The 22,112-nt window shown below is 46.6% G+C and overlaps 1 protein-coding gene across 1 annotated transcript; it reads left to right on the top strand.

Moving 5' to 3' along the window:
- Nucleotides 1–619: 619 nt before the first annotated feature.
- On the top strand, nt 620–21,524 carry PRDM1 (PR/SET domain 1; the record flags this gene model as incomplete). The annotated part of the gene is made up of 6 exons (XM_084261773.1): nt 620–901; nt 7,705–7,824; nt 11,016–11,268; nt 19,012–20,120; nt 20,409–20,537; nt 20,949–21,524. 6 exons carry the CDS (start codon nt 620–622, stop codon nt 21,522–21,524), a joined length of 2,469 nt encoding a protein of 822 aa, XP_084117899.1.
- Between the last annotated feature and the right edge of the window lie 588 nt (nt 21,525–22,112).

The following is a 22,112-nucleotide window of genomic DNA, read 5'->3' as shown; positions in this document are numbered from 1 at the left end:
TGGCAGGATGTCGGCTTTCTCAGCCTTCCATGCCAAAGGATAAGGGGACGTCAGGAGGAGGCGGGGGGGGGGGGGGGGGGGGGGAGTGTGGGGGGGCCCAGGTTGTTTTGAAAGTTGTTTGTGTGTTGAAAGCCGGTGGGAAAGTTCAGGCTTCCCCATTTGGAAGAGGCAAGGCTGGGTTCCGCTCTTCCAACATGCGCTTTCCATTTTTAGCTTCATTCAGACGCAGACAGCAGCTCCTTTCCTCTTCCTCTCCTTGTTTGTGACACTTTTCTGAGGCAGCTTTTCCATAGGCGACTAAGTGGTCTCACGGCCATGACCCCGTGCTCTCTTCAGCATGGAATACTCTTTTTCTCTCTGAAGCATTAAGGAAAAGGGTCTCAAAAAAAGGTAAAGCGGTTGTCAGCCTAGGGATTTTTTTTTCCTTTTTGTTTTTGTTCCTTCCTCATGATTACTGAGGCTGGCGTTTTAAGGTGCTGCTTCAGTCGGAGCAGCTTCGTTTACACTGCTTTTTTGGCTCTTACTCAACTGTACCAACTATCCTGCATACACTTTTAAAGTGTCACAGACTACTGTATTAGTCACGCTGTCTCAACGGAAACCACAACACTGAAGGACAATGAGGATTAAAGGCTGTTTTCTTATTTTCCAGGCTGCTACACGGTGTAGCTCGGACGCTGTGAGTTTCAAGAATCTGGTGAAAGGGAGAGAGTGGACAATGAAAATGGACATGGAGGATGCTGACATGACTCTGTGGACAGAAGCTGATTTTGAAGAGAAGTGCACATATATTGTAAATGATCACCCGTTGGATCCCAGTGCCGACGGAGGCACCCTAACTCAGGCAGAGGCTTCCTTGCCAAGGAACTTGACTTTCAAATACGCATCTAACTGCAAAGAGGTAAGCGGCAATGCTCTGGGGAAGGTTGGAGTCAGACAAGCCAAATCACAGCGTTTTGGAAAGTGAGTGCCTACCCTGGCTTCCATTCTTTAACACAGACACACACCCCCCACCTCCCCCAACAGCAAATACTGATTGCTGGCTTTTGAGATGGGACCCTAATTTAAGAAACTGTGAGCTGGTCATCTGTTGGGCAGTATTTTCACTGGAAATCGCAGCCAGCCTGTCCCTGAAACTGGTTCTGTACCAATTTGCAAACAGTTAAATTTTCACACAATTTGAACAGCATCTGAATAAGCATATTTAAACTGTGGGGTAGTTCTCTGTGCCAATTTCTAGACTGCTCTTTGCCAGGACCATTCATTGCCTCTGGCTCAGAGATTAAAGTGCCTCGGTTGTCCAATAAATAGCTTTTAAAAAAAGTAGAAGAAAAAAAAATATTCCTGGAAATGTGTTTAATTATTTCTTTTTGTTTTCCCTTTGGTTATAAAATCGCTTTATTCTTTTTGTGAGCTTGCTATATTCCCGACTTCCTAAATCCTTAAAAAACTCCAGCGTATCGGTTCAGGGGGTGATGGTGGAACTGTAGCAAGCTTGACAGAAGGGTGGCCATCGCTTTAAATTAACTTTTGTTTATCTGGGACAGTATCTTCACTGGTAGCTAGCCGTGCGAGTCTGTCCTATCCTTGTCCCTGGAGTGGGTACATTCTTTGTTGTTGTTTCAGAAGGGCTGGAAAGAAATGAGCCCGGATGAGCAATTTGGTTTTGTGTTTACTCCTTCATATAGAGTAGCTATTATAGCTAGGTGTGATGTTCGGCGGGGTAATAACCCAAGGGACAACCCTTCATTTCTCCTTGTGCTGAGACCTGTGGTATAGCAGCTATTACCTGTGCTTCTACTTTGGCTAAATACACTGACCACAGATCTGAAAAGAAGAGGCACACTCATCCGTGCCTATCAAATATTTCCTTCCAGAGTAGGTACTTGTTTAGTCCTGTGTACAGCAGTAGGGCCGGACCCCCACCTGGAGGGTATTGGCATGGTGGAATTTAGCTTGGCAGTGCCTTACAGAGTGCCTAGTAGGTTTGGTAGGAGGTTAAAGCTAAATTCTCCTGTAAAATCACTCTTCTCTTCCCATCTGCCCTGCCCTGCCCTGCAGAACTTTGGCAGGGAAAGGACACACTCCAGAAAAGAAGAGCAGAACCTTGTTTTGTGTTACTCCATTGCTAGATCGGTCTTTGGCAGGGCGAGGTGTGCGCGGGGCAGACAAAGCTGTGACTCCCCTGTGTGATACGGGAGGATTTCTTGTTTGAAGGATGAGTTTGCAGTGCGACAACTCAGGCAGATCCTCTGCAGCCGGCCAGTGACTGATTGGCTCTCTCTGCCCTTGTTCAGTCCTGCTGCCGTGGCAGGAGACGTCTGAGGAGCTTTCAAAATTCCCAGTGCTGTGTTTGGAAACACAGAGGTGTAATTTCCTTACGCTGTAGCTCAGATCAGTGAATCAGGCTAGGAGGATTGCTGCCATCTCTGTATAAGAGGAGAGGGGGGGGGGTGGGGAGGGAAGAGAGAAGTCATTGAAAGATTCCTGGTTCTTCCTTGTAAAATGTGACCTGTGCAACTCCCTGCTAGTGGGAGTCTGAATATAGGACATCCTCCTTTTGTTCTTCAGAGTTCCCCTGGTCTTTTATTTGCGCTGAATAGCACCTACCGTCAGGAGCAATAGGAACTTCCAAACCCTGACTATTTCTAAGGTAGCTCTGAAAGAAAGGGCTGGCGTGATCCTTTCCCCCCCTTCTCCTTCTGTGAAAGCTACAGACTTGTGAGTGTAAGGACAGGTCACTTATTTGCTACTTGTCTGTGGGGTGAAATAGTTGCAAGTGGTGTAATTGACTTGCATTCTAGCACCTTCTGACGTGAAACTTTTTTCTGTCAGCCTTCTGAGTTTGATTTTTGTTTAGTGGGGTCAGGACTGAGCGTGTGTTGCTCTTGCACATCGGTGTTTGTGGGGTCAGCAGGGGAGCCTGATTTTTGGGTTTTACCTCATGGAAAACCACTGGAGTCCTGACAGCTTGATAGGGTGGGTTTTTTTCACTTGCGAAAGGATGAGGTAAGACTTCGGGGGATGCATGCGTGCGTGTTTGCCAGTGAGTTTCAGATGTGAGCTGTCTTCATTGTTAACTTTCGGGAGAGCTGTGGCTTCATCTGGTTGAGAGTTTTAAATGCTGAGTCAGTTTATTGACAAACACATACATAATACATCGCTTGTGAAACTCTTAATACTGTCATGATTAGATCATGAAATCCTGGTGCTGTCATGATTAGTAGTATATCTCCGTTTGGAGCAGGAAAAGTACTGTGTGCCTGCTCAGGAGAGGGAGGAAGTGCAACTGTTGTTGTTTAGGGAGTGTTGTTTTTTTGTATTTCTTTTCCTTGCATGCTTTGTGAAGCGAGCAGCTTCTCTTTTAAAGGTTTATTGAATTTGCAAGGGAGTCCGTGACACGTCATATTCTTGTTTATTCTTGGATCTTGATCGGGGATTTTTCTGAAGGACACTTTTCATTATGAGTTCACGGTATGTGTCAGCATTTGAAAAAAAAAAGAATTACTACTGCTCGTAACATTTTACGCCGCTAGATTTACGTGAAGTAATTTATTTATTTATATGCCTGGATTCCTTATCCTTTCCTCCAGTTTTAGCAATAGACAAAAAAAATGATGAAGGGCAGTGCCAGAATCACACTCTAAAAGGCCATATGTGAATAATCTTTTTCATGCAGGCATTTAAACCCATTTTTTTCCAACACTTCTTCCCCTTGGTCTCAGTTCTTAAAGCCCAAGCAGCCCTTCTTGCTGTAAAGGGACAATTATTCTGCTGCCTTGATGAGCTTGACAGAAACCTATCGTAGCAAACCCATTACTTGTTGCATTTCTCTGATAAGGCCGTTCCTTAGAGACAGACCCTGAATCAGTGATTTTGATGAAAGCAGTGATTTTGAGCTGTTACAAAGTGTGCCTCGCTGACCTCAGCCACGTGCTCTCCCCTACTGCTTTTACTTCTTTTATATACAATCACCGAGGAAGCCATTGGAAAGCATTTTATTTCGTGGCCTCTCCTTTAGAGAGCTGGTCACTGAACAAAGGGGTAACATTTCTGTTACATAGCTTCTGAGGCTGGGAGCTAGTAGCTAAAAGAGAGATAAATCAGTGTTATTCCAGGACACACAGTGGCCTTCCTTAACTGTGTTTGGAGAATACTGTCACTTCAGTGAAGCCAGTAAGAGTTTCTTTGGTGTTTCTTGTTTAGTTCTGTGGGGGGGTTTAAAAGCAGTTTAGTGGTCCCATTGCAAAATAGCCTCCTCTGGCAGAATTAACCGGGCTGGTTGTTGACTTCCAGTGCCCAAAGAAAGATGTAGGAGCGCTGGTCTTTCAAAGCGCCTTCTACTAATACCGAGTCGGGAACCCGAGCCCACCCGTCTCTTGTCCGGGGGCTGCGGGCAGAGCGGGATGTGCTCCGCCATCCGAACTGCTGATCAGGCCCGGTGGGCTCCGGGCGTGCCCGCCGCCCTGCTCCCGGCCCCCGGCGCCGCATTAGGACCCTGGTCAGTTCCAGGGCCGCCGCCGCCGCCCCGGGCTGCTCCCGGCCCCGGCCCCGGGCTCCCCCCGCCGGGCCAGCCCGCAGGCGGCCGGGCTCTACCCGCCAGCCCGGCTGGGCGCCGCTGCTGCAGCGCCTCCAGGTTGCAGTTGGCCCCCGCTCGCCAGCCGGCTCGTCTCGGCGCATCCCGTCCCGCTCGGAGTGAGGGGAGAGCCGGGTTAGCTCAGCCCGGCTTTGGCGGGAGTCGCAGCAGCCCGCGGGGCCGCGAACGGGGCCCTCAGGGCTTCGGGATAACGTTTGGCTTTGTCTTAGCGCTAGAAATGCTGTGTTACCGAAAGGACAGATGTGGCAGCGGCCCGTTTGCCGGAGTGTTGAAAGTTGGAGCTCTGAAGGGAGAGGGGATAAGCCTCTGTACAGAGGAAACTGGTCTCGAAACAGCGCGTTGCTCCCTGACGTGGTAGTTTAGACCCAGAAAGCTGCACAGGGGCCGTAGGCTTTATTTGTGGGGAGCGAGCTCAGGTCATGCTCCCCTGTGGTTCCCTGCCACGAGGCTGTTTCGGAAGGTCTCATCGCCGAGAGGCAGCAGCAGCAGCAGCAGCGTGCTGAAGGACACCTGGTGGACACAAGTCTGAAATGCCGCTCTGCCACAGCTTTCGGGCAGCCCGGGGACGGCTTCCCCTCGGCTCTCCGGACGTAGAGTTCCTTCGCCGTTTTGCTTACAAGCCCCCGGGAGGCTCCGTACTTCGTGGTCTCTTGTTCAGCCGCTCCCTCCTAAGCTGCGGCACGCAGGAGTCCCTTTCGGCTGCGGCCGGGGCTGGGGCGGGGGGAGCTGCCAGCAGCCTGGAGCCAGCCAGTCCTGGTGCTGCTGGCTGGCACCCCTCTCCCGGAGGGTACCCCTCCTTGACCACAGCAGCTGAGCTTGTTGGGGGCAGGAGGGAGGCCAAGAATGCTGACCAGAAAGCCACCCTCAGTTAAAAGTGGCCTGGACAGCTTTAGTCTGGTTTAGCAAAACTTCAGTGTTGGCACAGACGGATGTGCAGAACATCCTCTGCCAAAATTGCCTTCTGATGGGTACGGGGTGGGAAGTCGTCTTCGTGCTCAGCAGCGCCCGGGGAGAAGCAAGCGCTGCTCTGTAAGGTGGATATCAAAAAGTATCTGCTGTGTCAGAGACAGCAGTTCAGTGAGTGTTTCAAGTTGACTAGTTCGAGGAGTGATTTCTAGAGATTCTGAGAATTTCATTAAAGTCAGTTTAATAAAGGCCAAAATAATTTAGAACCCTGAAAAAACTCCTGCTGCCATGCAGTAAAACTGGTAGGGTGTGCTGCAGCTTGGTTGTGAACTTTTCTTGAGAGGGCAGATGGATGTAAATGAAGATATATGGGGAAGATGAGAAGAACATCTGCCTTTTTCAGCTCTCTATGAGAAATGTAGAAATGTACAAGCAAGACAAAAATAAACCTGAGCCACTGAGCTTGTTTCAGCTCGTGGTAGGTGTAGGAAAATTTCTGGAAGTCCCTTTTTTTCTCTCTTCAGTCTAGATGCACAGATCAATGGAGCATTTAACTACCTCTACTGTTGATGTTTAATTTAATTTTTTGTTTTGTTTTGTTTTGTTAGTGTGCTGAAACACATGTTGAAACACAGACAAGCACAAACAGCCACCATGTACACCCAGCAATCTGTTTCCGGGTGGATTACCTCCTTGATTCCATGGCTGTTATTTGTCCACTTTTATTTGGACATTTAACATGAAATGATGCTAGGTGTTAGTTGTTCAGTGGGATTTTTAATCTTGACCAATACTCGGGCAAGTATTTGTCTGTGTCTCTCCCTCTCTTACACCGAGGGTGATTCAACAGAAGAAAATGTAGCGTGAGAAAATCACAGGGCTTTAGCTAATTTGTGAAGTGGTGTCTACAGTCCGGGGTTTTTACTGTTCTTTGCTGTGAAGGACTGGTGGAAGAAAATGCTCACTGAAGAGAGCTATCCGCAGGGTCTCAGGAGTGCTAATCTGCTTTGGTAAAAAAAGTCGGTTCCTTGCAGGGTACAGACAGCTGTAATCCCAACTCTCAGTGTTTGTCAACCACTTCTGCAGTTCCTGTCTTGTTCTAAAATCCTGGCAAGGAGAAAGACAGCTGACAAGATGTGTGAAGGAGATACAGTTAATACGTTTTGCTGTGAAAGTTTGGTTACACCAAACTGACCTTTTCTCCCCGCTGTCTGAGTGGCAGGATCAATCTTGCAAAGGTTTGGGGTTTTCAGTTTAGAAAATCATTGGTTTTCTAATGTTGTATGGATACATTAAATTTAAGAAGATTGGTGAGGAACAGAGAGAGCCAAAACCAGTAACTCAGCAGTGTTTTGCAAAGGGTTACTCCAAGGCACGTTCTTCTGAATAATGATGAATTGCTTCCTGATTTGTGGTCAGTGACTTTTTTTGGTATAATTACTGTCAAGAAGGAAGCTGAACAACTAGAATACATTTCTTAGACCTAGCATAGTGGAGCATTTTCATCAAAACCTTTACGCCTTTGTGACCAAACCCACTTGACATATTTTACCGGAACTGCTGCCTCCTTTTTATAAAAGAGGGTGATCTGTGAGTACATGTCCCAAAGCCATTTCATATTCTCTTTTGTCTGCCACTGTATTCTGGTGAGAGAATTGTAGGTTGGTTTTTTTTTTTTCTGTTCTCTTTTTAGTGATCAGGAGGGTTATAGAGCAAAGAAGGTGGTGGTGGTGGTGGTAGCAGGTTTCATTTTGATCCGGAGCAGTCATTCCAGTTCCTAACTTATTAGAAAAGCGAGCTCTGTAGCAGTGAAGTGATTGATAGCTATTTTGAATAGTTTTGTTTGCTGGAGCTAGACTTTTGGGGGTTGCCTTAGCTAGGAGAAATAACTCTGAAGGTATTTGACAGGCTCTGTACATTTCACTTACTGTTTCTTCTTGTAAATGTATTTCCACAAAAAAACACCTTTTCCAGGCAGTGTTCATCTTTGGCTTCCACATGCCTTGGTAAGATGCTGGTACCTTAACAACGATGGTCGGGCCGTGGCCAACATGGTGGTTAATTTATTTCTGTTTTGCTGACCTGGCACAAAAAAATCTCTTACATCGGTTGCTTCACCTTGTTAAGCTCGAGGGACGGGGCGAGGAAGACTTCTCAATTTCTTCTGGCGATGGACTGATCCTGTGCTGCTCTTCTTGTAGGTCACTGGAGTTATAAGCAAAGAGTACATCCCAAAAGGAACGCGCTTTGGACCCCTGGTAGGAGAGATCTATACCAGCGATACGGTTCCCAAGAATGCGAACAGAAAATACTTTTGGCGGGTAAGCAGGAAAAAACAGCACCATGTTGTCACAGTAAGCAGATCACTAAATGAGTACAGCTGAGAAGCTGGGTCACTTCCTGCTTCAGACCTGTGTGAATGCAGGGGGCAACTTCTCTGTGCTGCCAGGCACGAACAGAGACAGTGGGGTGAACTAAGCTGAGTAAAAGCCTGGCTGTCTTGGATGTAGGGGCTGTGTGGGTGGAGAGAGCAGGGGAGATGCACAGCCTTTCCCAGCTCTGTCTTCTGGAAGGGATCGGTGCTTAGTTATGTAAAGAAATAGTTCTGCAGCTTGCTGTAGGGACAGGTTATTTTGCATTTCTTCACAGTGGAAAGTCATTCTTGTTTATGCAAATGCTGTGTATCCTTGATTTTTCCAGCTATGAAGAAGCTGTGAAATCACTGCATCATCTTTTACTCTGGAATTATGATACATATTGTGACATTTTTTCCTTGGGTCTTGAATATAACAGCTATACCACAGTCTTCAGCATGTGGCATTTAAGTCATAAGCTTTTCTTAGTCCACTTCAGAAAGTGTTAGAAGAGCAGCCCAGGGATCTTTGTGAAGAGAAAAATCCATTAATGCCAGACAAACACTAAAGCTGATGTGTAATTTGTACTCCGCAGTGTAAACTGGAAGGGAGCAGCAGCCAGTTTGTTTTGGCTTGGGAAGTCAGTGCTGGGGAACACGCTTCCAGTTTATCAGTAGACATAATCCTCAGTCTTCTCTACAGACCCATTATTAATTGTTAGAGAACATTCCTTCAGCCCCATCTCCTTCCATGGGTTTGTTTTGCTGCCTTCTAGCCGTTGAGGTTGTGTCTAAATTGGTGGATTAGGTCGTGTCTAAATTGGTGGATTTGGGAATATATCCAAGCCTCTGTGCCCAGGCGCCTGCCTGCCTCAGCAGTATCCCGACCTCATATCCAGGTGAAACCCAGGGCAAGCACTAGCTTTCCCCACACCCTTTTCTTCCTACCTAATTGCATCATTTTGGTTTTCTCAGTTTGCCTTCGTGCGATGTAATAGAGCATTGCACAGGCAGTTAACTTTGCATGAGTGTTTCTATAAAGCAGGCTGCTGCTTCCACATTCATAAGGCTATGGAATGTTTCTTTTAGCCCGTTTTTTCAGGAGCTGGTATCTGGCATAGGAAGAGACTGGCCTACCAGCCCTAGCCCTGCCAGTTGCTAATAAGGCAGCAGACATTGGGAAGAAGGGCTGCTAACCATCTTGCAGGACTTCATCTATTTCAGCGAGAAAGATGACATCATTCTCGTGATGTGATTTTAAGCCTTAATGCAGAGGGACCCTCGGAAATAATATCCTAGGATCCATCTAAGCATCGTTAAATTCCCTGTTATAATCTCTTGATTCGTTCAAGACATGCTGCTGCACCAAAAATGAATTCCTTCCGAGGGGTCTGAAACAGGCTTGCATATGCAAAGGAAATTGTGGGAGATAACTTCCCACATGTTATTAAAGGCATCCTGGGCTTGCTGGCAGGAGTGGGAACATCTGCTGCGCGTGCGGGGGGACACTGCCTGCGCCTTACCCGCACGAGGGCAGCGAGGCCACCCGGAGCCGACGTCATTTCTGGGAACCATGCCGTGACTCAGCACATCTGGTCTCGCCATCCCCAGAATAGGTGGGAGCCCGGTGGGGTGCCTTCGCCCTGCTGTTGGGGTATGGTGACCGGCAGCATCCCTGGCTCTGTCCTGGGAGCTGTGGAGGGTTAGGGAAGCGGCGGCAGGCATGGTGTGCCGAAGCCCCACGTTCCTGGAAGTTTGCGAAGCAGGGTGAGCAGAGAAACCCAAAGGCTCCTCTTGATGCAGCACAATTCGCCCAGCTCCCTTCCATTTTCTCATAACAAACACACCGCAAAATCTCTCGCAGGCTGCTTTGATGAGGCCACATGTATTTCCCCCTTCTCAGTTTACAGGAAGTTACTCTAAAGAAAGTGATTCTGGTGTTTACGGCCTGCGTTAAAGGGCCAGGCTGCCTTGCCCCTCGCCGCTGGTGGCTCTCTTAAGGAGAAGAGGAGAGGTCCCACCCGGCTGGCAGGCACTCACGGGGCGTGCTGTCCGGCCAGGTAGGTGTGAAGGACAGTGGTGTGAACACAAAGGCAGGAACACGCCATGGATTGCTTTCCCCCTGAAATAAGCTCTGTTGTCCCTTTGGAAAGGCATTTCCTGCTGAGTGAGGTGCCGCAGTGGCACAAGCTGCTCCCGCTTCAAGGTCTGGCTTTTGCCCAGTCGTCTGTTTTGTGAAACCCCAGAACCCCATTTTATCCAGTGCAGAGCTAGTTCCCTCCAAGAGTAAGGGATTTGTCTTTAACATACATGTCTCCTGGACTTTTCTTGATTTCTCCCCCCACCCCTTAAATATTTCTCCTATATTTAGCACTGCAACCAACAGTAGCTTCAGTGACTGGGGCTTCTTTCCCCCCAAGCTGCTGAGCAGTTTTATATTCATGTTTTCTTTCCCCTCTGTGGACAAGTCAGAACGTGTCCCTTGATAGGAAAAGTGACTTCTCATCGACTGGCCCCTCTCCAGGTCTTCGTTAAGTTATGGCAGGTGAAGTTCATCTTTGCCTCGCCCAGCCTTTCTACAAAAGGGCTACAGTCCAACTGTGAGCAAGTGTTGCTTTAGGACTCTGGGGGGGGGGTGGAGGATGTTTGCATAGTTTAAACCTTTGGGCGGAGGTGGTAGGAAACTGTAAGTACAGAGGCAATAGAAAAAAGGCGAGAAAGACTGACGTAGCACAACCAGTCAGTCTTATACACAGGTGACTCAAAGCATTAATGCAAGCATGCACTCAGACCTGCAGTCATTAGCATCACCCACTTGTTGATCATAGCACCAGGAAAAGGACTGTAAGGTAGAGTGTTTATGTGGGGAGAGTACTCTGCGTTTCAGATCTGGGGCTGATTTGGCCATGCTAGCAGAGGTGCAGCCTAAGCAGAAATGGAAAAGGTTATTGTGGATTTTACCTTTGAATAAGCATCTCTTTTCTTAACACAGAGAATATTGTACTTAAAAAAGGGGGGAACCAAGCTTGAATTTTTTTTTTCAGTAATTTCTTTTTATTTATTTATTAAAAAAACCCCCAAACCCAAGCTTATCATTTCTCCCCTCTGGACTCTGTGCGCACGTGCTGCGTATTCATGGGCACTTCCTCTCTATTCCAGATCTATTCAAGCGGTGAGCTTCACCACTTCATTGACGGATTTAACGAGGACAAGAGCAACTGGATGCGTTATGTAAACCCTGGCTACTCCATTCAGGAACAAAACTTGGCTGCTTGTCAGAATGGAATGAACATCTACTTCTACACCATCAAGCCCATCCCTGCCAACCAAGAGCTGCTTGTGTGGTATTGCCGGGACTTTGCAGAGAGACTGCACTATCCCTCCCCCAGAGAGCTGACAATGATGAACCTCAGTAAGTGGATTACAGTATAAACAAGGAATGCTAGTAATGTTTCTTCTGCCTGTGTGATCTAATAATAAGTTGTATAATTACACAGCTGCATCATCTGTTCTGTCACAGTAGGTAGCTTGGAGTGGAAAAGGGGAATTAAAAAACCCCAGCAACAGCCCAGCACAACAGCATGAGTTCCCTGTGCCCGTTCAGATGTAAACAGATTATTGCTCTTTTACAGTCTTGAGTTTTATCAGATGAAATTCTGGACGAGCAACCTGAATATATCCTCTGCCTTCAGAACCGTACATGTTGTTTCACTCTCAGACCTTCCAAGTCCAGATCTCAGAGTGCACTGAGCAAAAGTCTGCTTTGATAGTGTATACTGAAGGCTGTCCAGTCATGCTGCCAAAGGGCTGCCCTCACTGTACAAGGAAGTGGCTGTGTGCCATGACTCTGTCTAGGTGTCTGACAGAATGTATGTCAGAGCTCTTCGAGCCTTGTGTCTGTGCTTACTTACCTTACGGGAGCAAACCTCCTGTGGTCTTCTCATCTGGTTACTTGTTTTTTTAAGCTCGGTGTTAAGCTCTCCGTGTTTCTTGCCTGTGTATTGCAGCTTTCATTTTCTGTTCAAAAATAATAGCGCTGGTAGCAGGGGTGAGAGGTATTTCCAGGAGTTTATCTCTGCATTCCTCTGTGGTTTCTGACCATTTCCAGCCTCAGTGCTTTACTCATAGCTTAATCAGTGCCTAGCATGTCACCCAGAGCCCCTTGAAGAGAGGAGAGATTCTTGCTAGCTTCTCATTTGACTCCTAAGCTACCTCCCCTCCTGCTAGCTGCTCTGAGATAGAGCAGAGCATTCATTTGACCTCCTGCCAGTGCTCACACTGAAACTTGAAAGAAAAACTGCAAGTAAGATTGTTTTGTTTTGTTTTTAATAAGAAGGACTATTTGCTGTTGTTTGGCAGCAAATAATTGGTTATAAAATAGCAGTGTTACTCTGGGGATCATTAGAGCTAAAATGTAACATCGCATAATGAAAATGATGTCACACATTCAGATTAATCAAAGGTACCTCTGTCCTCCATGGATTTCACCCTTTCACCAGTTGTTTGGCCTTGCCCTACTAAAGGTAACAAATTATAGAAGAAAATTTGTTTTCACTTAGCGGCAGAGGGAAGAGAAGGTGGAGATGTCCTGTGCTGCTATACCCTGTATTCAGAAAGTATCTCACTGATCCTGTCAACTTTGCACATCTGTAATCTCACCACTTGCTGTGCAGTTTTATTTCCTGATATGATGGACTGTTGGCTTTTCAGTGGGACGAGACAGCAGTGTTAGGGGTTTCTGTGGATTAGAGGTTTGCAAAGATCCACCCAGACACATTTGGCCACTAGCTGGGAGGATACACAAGCGCAGCCTCAGTTTCCTGCACCTGCTGGTGGCACCTTAGGTTGCCTCACAGAAGTAGTGGGGAATGTGTTTGTAAAGTGTTAACTAATTACTCTTACTCAGGTCAAAACTAGGGGTGTCTGGACACATGTGGACTAATCCATTTTAGTAAACGTAGGCTCAATACCTGGATTTAAACAGACAGGCTCTCGAGCGACAATCATGTAGTTCAGCCTTAACACTTGAAAGAGCAATCTTTCCAGGTGCTGGGATCGAAATAACCCCTTCATCTTTTAGAGATAATTCAATTTAAACAACTGAGGAATTTTGTGTTAGCCTCCTCCACCTAAAGAAAACAGCAGTTCAAAAAATGAGAAGTTCTCACTTCTTTTTCCTCTTTTCCTCATCATCTTGACAAGCACATTCAAGCCTAAAGCCTGCAGCTAGGCCAGAAACCCTACAGGCACTGTAAGGATCAAGGTTTTTCTAAAGTTTCATTGCCTTTTCTTGAAAAGTGCATGACAAATCCAGAGGATTCCCAAAAATACTTACTTGCTGGAGGGCCTGTAGCAATAATGCAAGCAGGGATGTTTTTTTCCAGCGTGAGGGCTGGAACCAAATGAGTTAAAGCACCATTCAGTTTTCTTCTTCTACTTCTTCTCAGGCCACTTCTTCTAGTTAAATCTAAAAGTAGTGAACATCCTGCTGCCTCTCCAACCTTTCTCTCTGGCACAAGCCTGGCCAAGGTTCTCTCACACTGTGTTCATCTGTGAATAAAAAGTGCAGAAAGCTTGTCTCCACCCTCTGCCATCATGGGGCTTTGCCCCATCGAAACATCTTAACACCGGCTTGCTTGGGGGGGGGATACCCCCCTCCCCCCAATGGTCACCTCTTTCACCTGCTAGGAAGTCAGGAAACCCATCGCCAGCCAAATGGACCGCTAATAATTCAGTGTTAAAAGTGATATGGCTTCTGTCAGAGGAGCAGGCGAGCATTGCTGCCTCTCCCAACTCCTGGCTGCTGAATTTGGCACCCTCTGAGGAAGAGGGAGAGAAAGTTGAGGTCCACATCCCACCACAGACTGAAGTCAGGGCTCCCTCCCAGTGAGACACATAGCAGCATGAGCGCAGGGCAGTAGCATTGCCAGCCCACGGCTGTGGTGTGTTGTGCTCGACTCCCTCTCTCCAGCATGTCTTGGGAGCATGGCGCATGCTGGCGCCCGCGGGAGGCTTTGGAAGAGACGTGACTTGGCTGGTTGCCTGGCCCGGCACAGGAGAGGCCACCTGGGCCACACACTGATGGAGAGCCAACTCCAAATGTAGGCAGCTGCTTTAGGTGCCTCAGGGGTTTTGAGGATCACGGTCTTGGAGTTCAGCACCTCAGTTCCTCTTAAGCACCCAAGCGGGATGGGCCTCCAGGGAAAAATGTAGCCGAGAATTTCTCTGGCTTTATTTCCTGTAATTAGTGGCCTCAAAAATGAGAGAACTACCACTTTAGAGCATAAATGTATTTACACATCCACATACAACATCTACTTGCCTCTGTAACAGCAAACTTTCAAATTAAAGGTAACTTCTCCAGCGTTACTTCATTTGTGCCGTAGAAGGAAAGCATCCAGATTCAAGACAGCAATTAGGCATGTGCTTAGTTATGGGTTAAACCCTGTCCTCCGTGCCCTTGAATTGGGGCCTTTGACCCAGTCCTTCAGACGCTGAAGCACACACCTACCTTCATGGCCGTGATTAGCTCTGAGTGGAGCTACGTAACTTCAGTGGATGTTGAAGTGCCTGCAAGGTGTTGCACGGCAGTGGTAGAGGCAAGGCTCCCTGTTATCCCAGCGATGGAAGCTCAGTCTCATTTCAAATGACCCCCTTCTCCTTCCTGCCTGTTATGAGGCCATTGATGTTCTTTTCTGTCAAGATTGGCAATACATCACCTTCAGATGGTGCCATTGTCCAGTAAACAGCTTTAAATGCAACAGTGCAAGAGTTCTGTATTCTACTGGCCAAAAAAAATCAACTTTTGGTAATTTGCTAAATGTCCTTAACCTTACTTAACCAGGGTCTCAGATTGTCTCCTTAAGCTGTGATATCTTATTTTTGGACTAGCAAACAGACCAATGAAATTTGCTTCAGGGGTCCCACATAGTTCAGCATTTCGTTCTTACCTTGTTGTGGGAGGATTATTTTGGGACAGAGAGTGGAGATGGTGACATTTAAAAAAAAAAATCAAAATCTAACAGCCCCCCAAACAATCACATTGATGCAGGACGTGGCCATTTCATAATAAAGTTGATGTATTGCAATCCTATGATGCAACTTTCTACTGCTCATGTCATGGGTGTCTCCTTGGTCAGGCTCAGGCAGGTGACATCTTTTGGTCAAACTTCGGGACAGAAGTTTGAGTTGGGGGGGAACAATGGCATATTTACAAAACGTGTGGCAATCTTTTTGTTTCATTAACAGGTTTAATGAGGTATTATTTAAAATCTTCCAGATTCTATGAAGGTTAACTTCTTGATGCTGTTTCTTAAATGTGATTTATTCTTTGCTTCTTCCTGCTGGCCCTGACACTGGCCGTTAACTAAGCCCTGCCACTCGCTTTCCCTTTTGTTTATGGGCAGTTTCACTTTCTGGTTTTGAAGCTTTTCTGTTTGGGTTGAGAGGAAACATCTGCACTTGCTTAAAAAAAAAATGCCTCCTGGAATCTTCAAAAGGGCTCAGGAAAATGATTTTGAAATGATATGAAAGGTTGTCTTCACAGAACCAGAATTTGGGGGCTGAAGATGACTTAATGCTGCAGATTATTTGAAGGCTCCCTTAAAGACCTTCCCTGAGCAAAATGTTTTCAAAGGCGTATCGCCCTGCTTTGGACACATTTAGAAAACAGATCATCAAATTAGAGACTTCTAAATGTTAGTCGCTGTTCTCGTTTTGAGTGGAAACACTCTTTTGTTTTGCCTGCTTCACAACTTCGAGGTTCTCTTTCTACTAGCAGAGAGGTGCTTAATTTAGATCGAAAATATGAATCAGCATAATTAAGCTCCGCCACTCGAAGTGTTCAGTACTAACTCACTCCTGAAATTACTACTGAAATTACTGTCTGCCTACAACCGTTTTTCAAGTCTTTAGAAAAAAACAGATCGTTGTTTTCCTGAAGACTTTCTCAGCTACAGCTCAGATCCCAAGAAACAAGAGCAAAGCCTATGGCTGTGCAGCGGTCTGTAGCAGGAACACCCACACTGGAGGGACTGACTTCAGGCAGCCCCTCCACTCAAGTTTTATTAATACTTAAAAGTAACAGGAGTTTTGTCCCTTTTCCTCTTGCACGCACTTGCTAATCTCAGATCTGAGCAAATAATCTGTTGACCTCGGTGAGAAGTGGACCAGGCTCCTAAAGAGGCACGTCTGGGGTTTTTTTCTCTTTCTTTTTTGTTTCCCCCCTTCCCCTCAGATCAGTAACTTAAAAACGCAGCTGTGCTGTTCTTGTTTTGTCATGGACTTCTTTTCTGTGTGTCTCTGACCACAGAAACTAGACAGATCTTGGAAGAGTATGTGCCTATATTTAGTGTATATATATATATGCATATGGTGTCGGGAAGGAGAAATGCATTTGTAGAGCGAGAAGCAGACATTGTCATCAGTAAGAACTTCAGTGTAAAATCACAAGTTCAAAAGAAAAAAAAAACTTTTATAAGAAATATATCTCTCTAACTTTGACATAAGGCTCCTTTAAGAACAAGAAGAAAGGTTGTAAACCTCTCAATCAGTTCGGGCCCTGGTTTAAATCCAGGTTCAGTTTAAATCCAAGAGGCTCTCCTTGGCCCCTTCTCTTATTTTACAGAGTGCTGACACACTTGTTTATGTTTTGATCTCTCTGCTGTTCCCAAGCGTCCTTTGTGCTCAGGTAATAGGAGAAAAAGCCAGGAGGGGATTTATGGACCAAAGTTAGCTTGCAACCTAAAGAGGGCTGTCACAGTTAGACCTGAAAAATAATCTGCAAATATTACGACTTCTGCCTGTGCACGGAAATGATGAGGAGGAGGAGAGGCTTTACTGGGAGCTTTGAAGGGAAGGAAGGAACAATTATCTTTAGTGGGGACATGGGCCTCTTGCACAAAGAAAGTTACGTTCTCAGTCTGAGCTTCCTTTCTGTCACTCGTGGGCTTGCTCTGGTGCGTAAGGCACGTAGGTCCCCACCCTGGTGTTTAACCTTGTGACGGCAGGAGCCGTTCCTCCAGCTGACACAGCCCCAGTTTCTCTATGACTTTTCCAGCAGCACCAGCACTTCTTCCTCTTCCGTACCACCCCCCGCCCCTTTTTTTTTTTTTACTTTAAAAGAGAAAAGTGTCAATTCAAACTTCCTGCTCGGCAGACCCCACTGAGAGACTGATACGGGCCTGATAAGGTGGTATTTATTTATTTGTTCTGCTGTGAGGCTTCACAAGTCCTGCTTCCCGCCCCCCCCTCCCCCCCCCCAGCTTTCAATACTTCCTGGTCTCGATACTTCCCAGTGCTGATAGTGTCACCGGGAGTGTTTGCGCTGAGACACTGGTGTGCTGACAGGCAGCTGATAAGAAGATGTAGATAATAATAGTATCCACAGTGCCATTGCCGACCTTCTAGAACCTCGTAGGGCCTCTGTGTTATACCCAAAACTCTGTGTGGACATCTAGAAAATGGGGTACCAGTCCACAAGTACAGACAAAATGACAACGCAGATGGGGTTTAATGCCAGCTAGCGCAACAGGCTGTATGCCTTCTTGTGTGAAACTGCTCTGCATTAAACTTTATCATGGAGGGGAGTAATTGGGAAGCTGTCTGCACGCTTGCGTGTGTACAGGCTTGCTGTGCAGCACGCCCTGTGTTGTATCACAGATATTTTCATGGAACATGACTGTGTTCAGTCGCATTTCACTGCAGCTTGAACGTACACGAATCGCCCCCGTAGCTCACACTAAATTTGCTTGCTATTAGTCTAATCCTGCTTGGAAAAGGATGCTACTGCAGGAGCGGGTTGCTGTGAGTAGGTGCGTGCTTTGGAAACGGCTGTTTTCCTGGAGACATTTATGAAATGGCTGGTTCGTTGCCTTATAGGGTAATGTTGCCGAATGGTAGATTCCATCGGAGTGGTGAATAGTGAAGCAAGGAATCCATGTTCAAAGCGATGCGGTCATTGCCTGTTCCCATCTTCCTCGCCTGGTTCATCTGGTCCTCCAGAACTCATAAAAAGGCTGTTTTTCAGCCCAGTTAGCGATGCAAGAGAAGGCAGTCACAAGAGCAGAAATTTGGCTAAAGGGCTGCGATACTTCCGAGTCGCATACCCATCGGCGTTGGCTTGTACCTCCTGCTGGAAAACCTTGCGCATAACTAATCGCCAACACAAAACCTTCTTGTAGTTTTCCCCCGTAATAAAAAAATCCTGGAAGTCATAATTTCAGGATTATGTAACCATTAAGAGATGAGGCAAAAACAGGCTTCTTTTTCTGTTTTGGTGCAGTGTTTATATTACTGCATTATGTCCAGGTAACAAGGGAGAGTCTGTGAATACAACTAGTGCATGCACTGAACTGAGTCAAAGGGACACTAGCTTCTATTTGCTTCTGAATACATACTTATTTTTTCCTTTTTTTATTTCAAAAAAGGACATTTTGACTTAAGCTGGAGACAAGCAGTCTTGCTTTCTTTTGCTTTGCTTCAGCAGTTTTTTTATAAAGTACAGCTGTAAGCAGAGGAGTTTTGCATAGACTGAATGCCACAGAAATCTGCAGTAAATAGTCTGCTTTGTTGTAGATGTTCCTAAGCAGAATATATAATGAGTAATGATCTGTTTACTGATGGAGAATACCTTCTCTTTGAAGAAGGCTTTCATCCTAGCCAGCCGTGTTTTTTTGGTACTGTAAGTAATTGAACTGGCTGGTGAAGTGACTGCTGCGGTTTGGCAAAAGCCGATTTGTCATGCCTTGTTATTTTATTGAGGAACATTTCTGGGAGCTCGGTTCTGCAGAGCCCTTCTGTTAAACCTGTATTGTGAACAAATGCTTGTTACCACATTTAGTAGTACTGCTCAGATAGCCGTTCAGCAGTGAAGCTTGTCAGGTCTGAGGGGAAAGAACGGTGAAATCGGTTCGCAAAGTGGAGACGAGCAAATGAATCATCATCCAGCTCCGTACGTCCCCTAAATTAATGATGCTTTTGGTTAACATAGGGCATTTCTCCACACAGAAATGAGTTTTTTGTCGAGTTAAATGATGGTTTGTCTCTGAGAGTGATCCTTCCTTCCCATGAGACTTGTAAGAGTTGGACTGTGTTTTGAAAAGAGATAATGATGGTGTCGTATCTAAATAATCATTGCCTTGTCTTTGTATTTCAGCACAAACCCACGTTAATCCAAAGGAGCACAGTGCTGATAAAGATGAGCTCTGTCAGAAGAGCATCCCAAAGAAGGAGCACAGTGTGAAAGAAATCCTGAAAATGGAAACCAATCCTCCAAAAGGAAAAGACTTCTTCCAGAGCAACATTTCACCAGTTACTCCAGAAAAAGACTTGGATGACTTGCGTAAGAACTATAGCCCAGAGAGGTGTTTCTTCCCTCGAGTTGTCTACCCGATCCGACCTCACATTGCAGAAGACTATCTGAAAGCTTCCTTAGCATACGGGATGGACAGACCCAGCTATGTTACTCACTCGCCCATCCAAACGTCTACTACGCCGAGTCCTTCCGGGAGGAGCAGCCCAGACCAAAGTTTAAAAAGTTCAAGCCCTCACAGCAGTCCAGGGGTCACAGTTTCGCCTCTGGCACCTACTTCCCAAGAGCACAGAGAGCCATACCCTTACTTGAACGGGTCGTATGGCTCAGAAGGATTGGGGTCTTATCCTGGATACGCACCCCCTGGCCACCTCCCACCTACCTTTCTACCATCCTATACCCCTCACTACCCCAAATTCCTGTTACCTCCATTCAATATGAGCTGTAATAACCTGAGCGCTTTGAACAATATTAATGGCATCAACAATTTCAATCTCTTCCCAAGGGTGTATCCGCTTTATGGCAACCTGCTCAGTGGAGGTAGCCTTTCCCACCACATGTTGAACCCCACCACGCTCCCCAGTTCATTGCCCAGTGAAGGAGGCCGTCGATTGCTGCAGCCTGACCATCCGAGGGAATTCCTCATACCAGCCCCCAACAGTGCCTTCTCTATCACGGGCGCTGCCGCCAGCATGAAGGACAAGCCATGCAGCCCCACCAGCGGCTCACCCACAGCTGGTACAGCAGCCAGTTCAGAACACATAATGCAACCTAAACCTACCTCAGTGGTGTTGGCTGCCACCGGCGGCGAAGAAGCCATGAATCTCATTAAAAGTAAGAGGAATGTGACCGGTTACAAAACCCTCCCATACCCACTGAAGAAGCAGAACGGGAAGATCAAGTACGAATGCAACGTTTGCTCCAAGACCTTTGGCCAGCTCTCCAACCTGAAGGTAGGCAGTGGAGAAGAGGACATGAGCCTTCCCAGGAAGGCTCCGGTCCCTCCCTGTAGGTTACTTGGGAACAGCAGGGACAAGCCTGCCTTACTAGTCAGGCCGTTTATCCCTCTGGGCTTAATATGGCAGCCCCCCAGCAAGAAAGCGCGGCTGTAAAGATACCTAATGAACTAGATACCATTGTGTTCTGGCAATGGGAGTCTTCTGCTAACTTGGGGAACATCTGAAAGTACTTTGGCTGCAGTAGGGGAACTGCAAATTGTTAATTGCTCTGTTTCTCCCTAGGTGCACCTCCGAGTACACAGCGGAGAGAGACCGTTCAAATGCCAGACTTGCAATAAAGGCTTCACACAGCTGGCTCACCTCCAGAAGCACTATCTGGTACACACAGGAGAGAAGCCCCACGAGTGTCAGGTACGTAACGCTCCAGAGACAACCTCCCTGGGTGGCCGAAGGGACAGCTGGGCCTGCGTACACCCCTTGCGGTGCGTGGGGAGGGCTGTGCAACAAACCCGTGGCTGCCCAGAGCTGGCATTGGCATCACAGCTGTTTCCAGCCCCGGTGCGGCAGCGGCTGTGAGACAGCAGGGTGCCCTTTAGCCTGCCTGAGCAACACCTGCCTGATACAGTTTTGCCACTGGCCGTGCTCAAAATGCTGCGCAGCGATATTTAAATAAAAAAGGTGGCAATTTTCCCCCTTTGTGAGAAAGTGTGAAGACAGAAAAAGCTGCCTCTGCGTCCTGCTGTCTCCTCTTAGGTGTCTGTGATTTAAACCGTAAAACCCCCTCCCACTCACTCGCTGTTTCTCTGCCGCCCCCCCCACTAGGTTTGTCACAAGCGGTTCAGCAGCACCAGCAATCTCAAAACCCACCTGCGGCTCCACTCTGGAGAGAAGCCTTACCAGTGCAAGCTCTGCCCAGCCAAGTTCACCCAGTTTGTGCACCTGAAGCTGCACAAGCGTCTCCACACCCGGGAACGTCCCCATAAATGCATCCACTGCCACAAGAGCTACATTCACCTCTGCAGCCTCCAGGTTCACCTGAAGGGCAACTGCCCTGTCGCCCCTGCCTCCGGCCTCTCCATGGAGGACCTGAATCGAATCAATGAGGAGATCGAGAAGTTCGACATCAGTGACAATGCCGACAAGTTGGAAGAAGTGGAGGACAATATCGACCTTACATCGATTGTGGAGAAGGATATACTCACCATGCTCAGGAGGGAGATGGAAGGAGCCAATCTGAAAGTGTCTCTGCAGAGGAACCTGGGAAACGGACTTCTCTCCTCAGGATGCAACCTTTACGAGTCGTCAGATATGTCAATTATGAAGTTGCCTCACAGTCACCCGCTACCTCTGTTACCTGTAAAGGTCAAGCAAGAAACAGTTGAACCGATGGACCCTTAAGACTTTTTGGCAAAAAGTGATTTCTTTTTTTTTTTTTTTTTTTTCTTTTTTAATTTATGACTTGGCAAGTCAGGGTGCCTGTAGCAGTTGCTTGTACATAGTTTCGATGCTGCGAAGCAATCTTGGCTTACAGTAGTTCCCCTCGCTCTCCAGCTGAAAGAAGGAACTCCAAAGTTACTGTTTTCTCAGGGCATAAAAAGGGGCAAAGGACTATGCATTGCCTCGCCAGTTACTAAAAGACAATCACCTATCCATAATTATTTTTTCAATGATAGTACTTCATAATTTATTATGCAATTAATCATTCTAAAAGCAATAATTAGGAAAATGTTTACAATGACTGGAAAATTCATTGTAATTTTTACGTTAAATGTTTTTATTTTTCGTTTTACAGACATTGTTTGTAGATACGTTTTTCTGCACATCTGTTTTAAGAACCTAAGATGGGGGTTTCAGTAAATGTGTTTTATGTACCGATGTCTTTTAAACAAATGCGGTTTTTCGTATTGCCAAAGTTGGACATTTGACATACAGAATCCTTGATCCCTTGGTTTGAAAAAAAAAAAAAAACAAAAAAGCTCTGTACTT

Source organism: Gallinula chloropus (assembly GCF_964237585.1).
Source record: "Gallinula chloropus genome assembly, chromosome: 3".
Taxonomy (NCBI): Eukaryota; Metazoa; Chordata; class Aves; order Gruiformes; family Rallidae; genus Gallinula; species Gallinula chloropus.
This window is presented reverse-complemented; position numbering and strand designations above follow the sequence as displayed.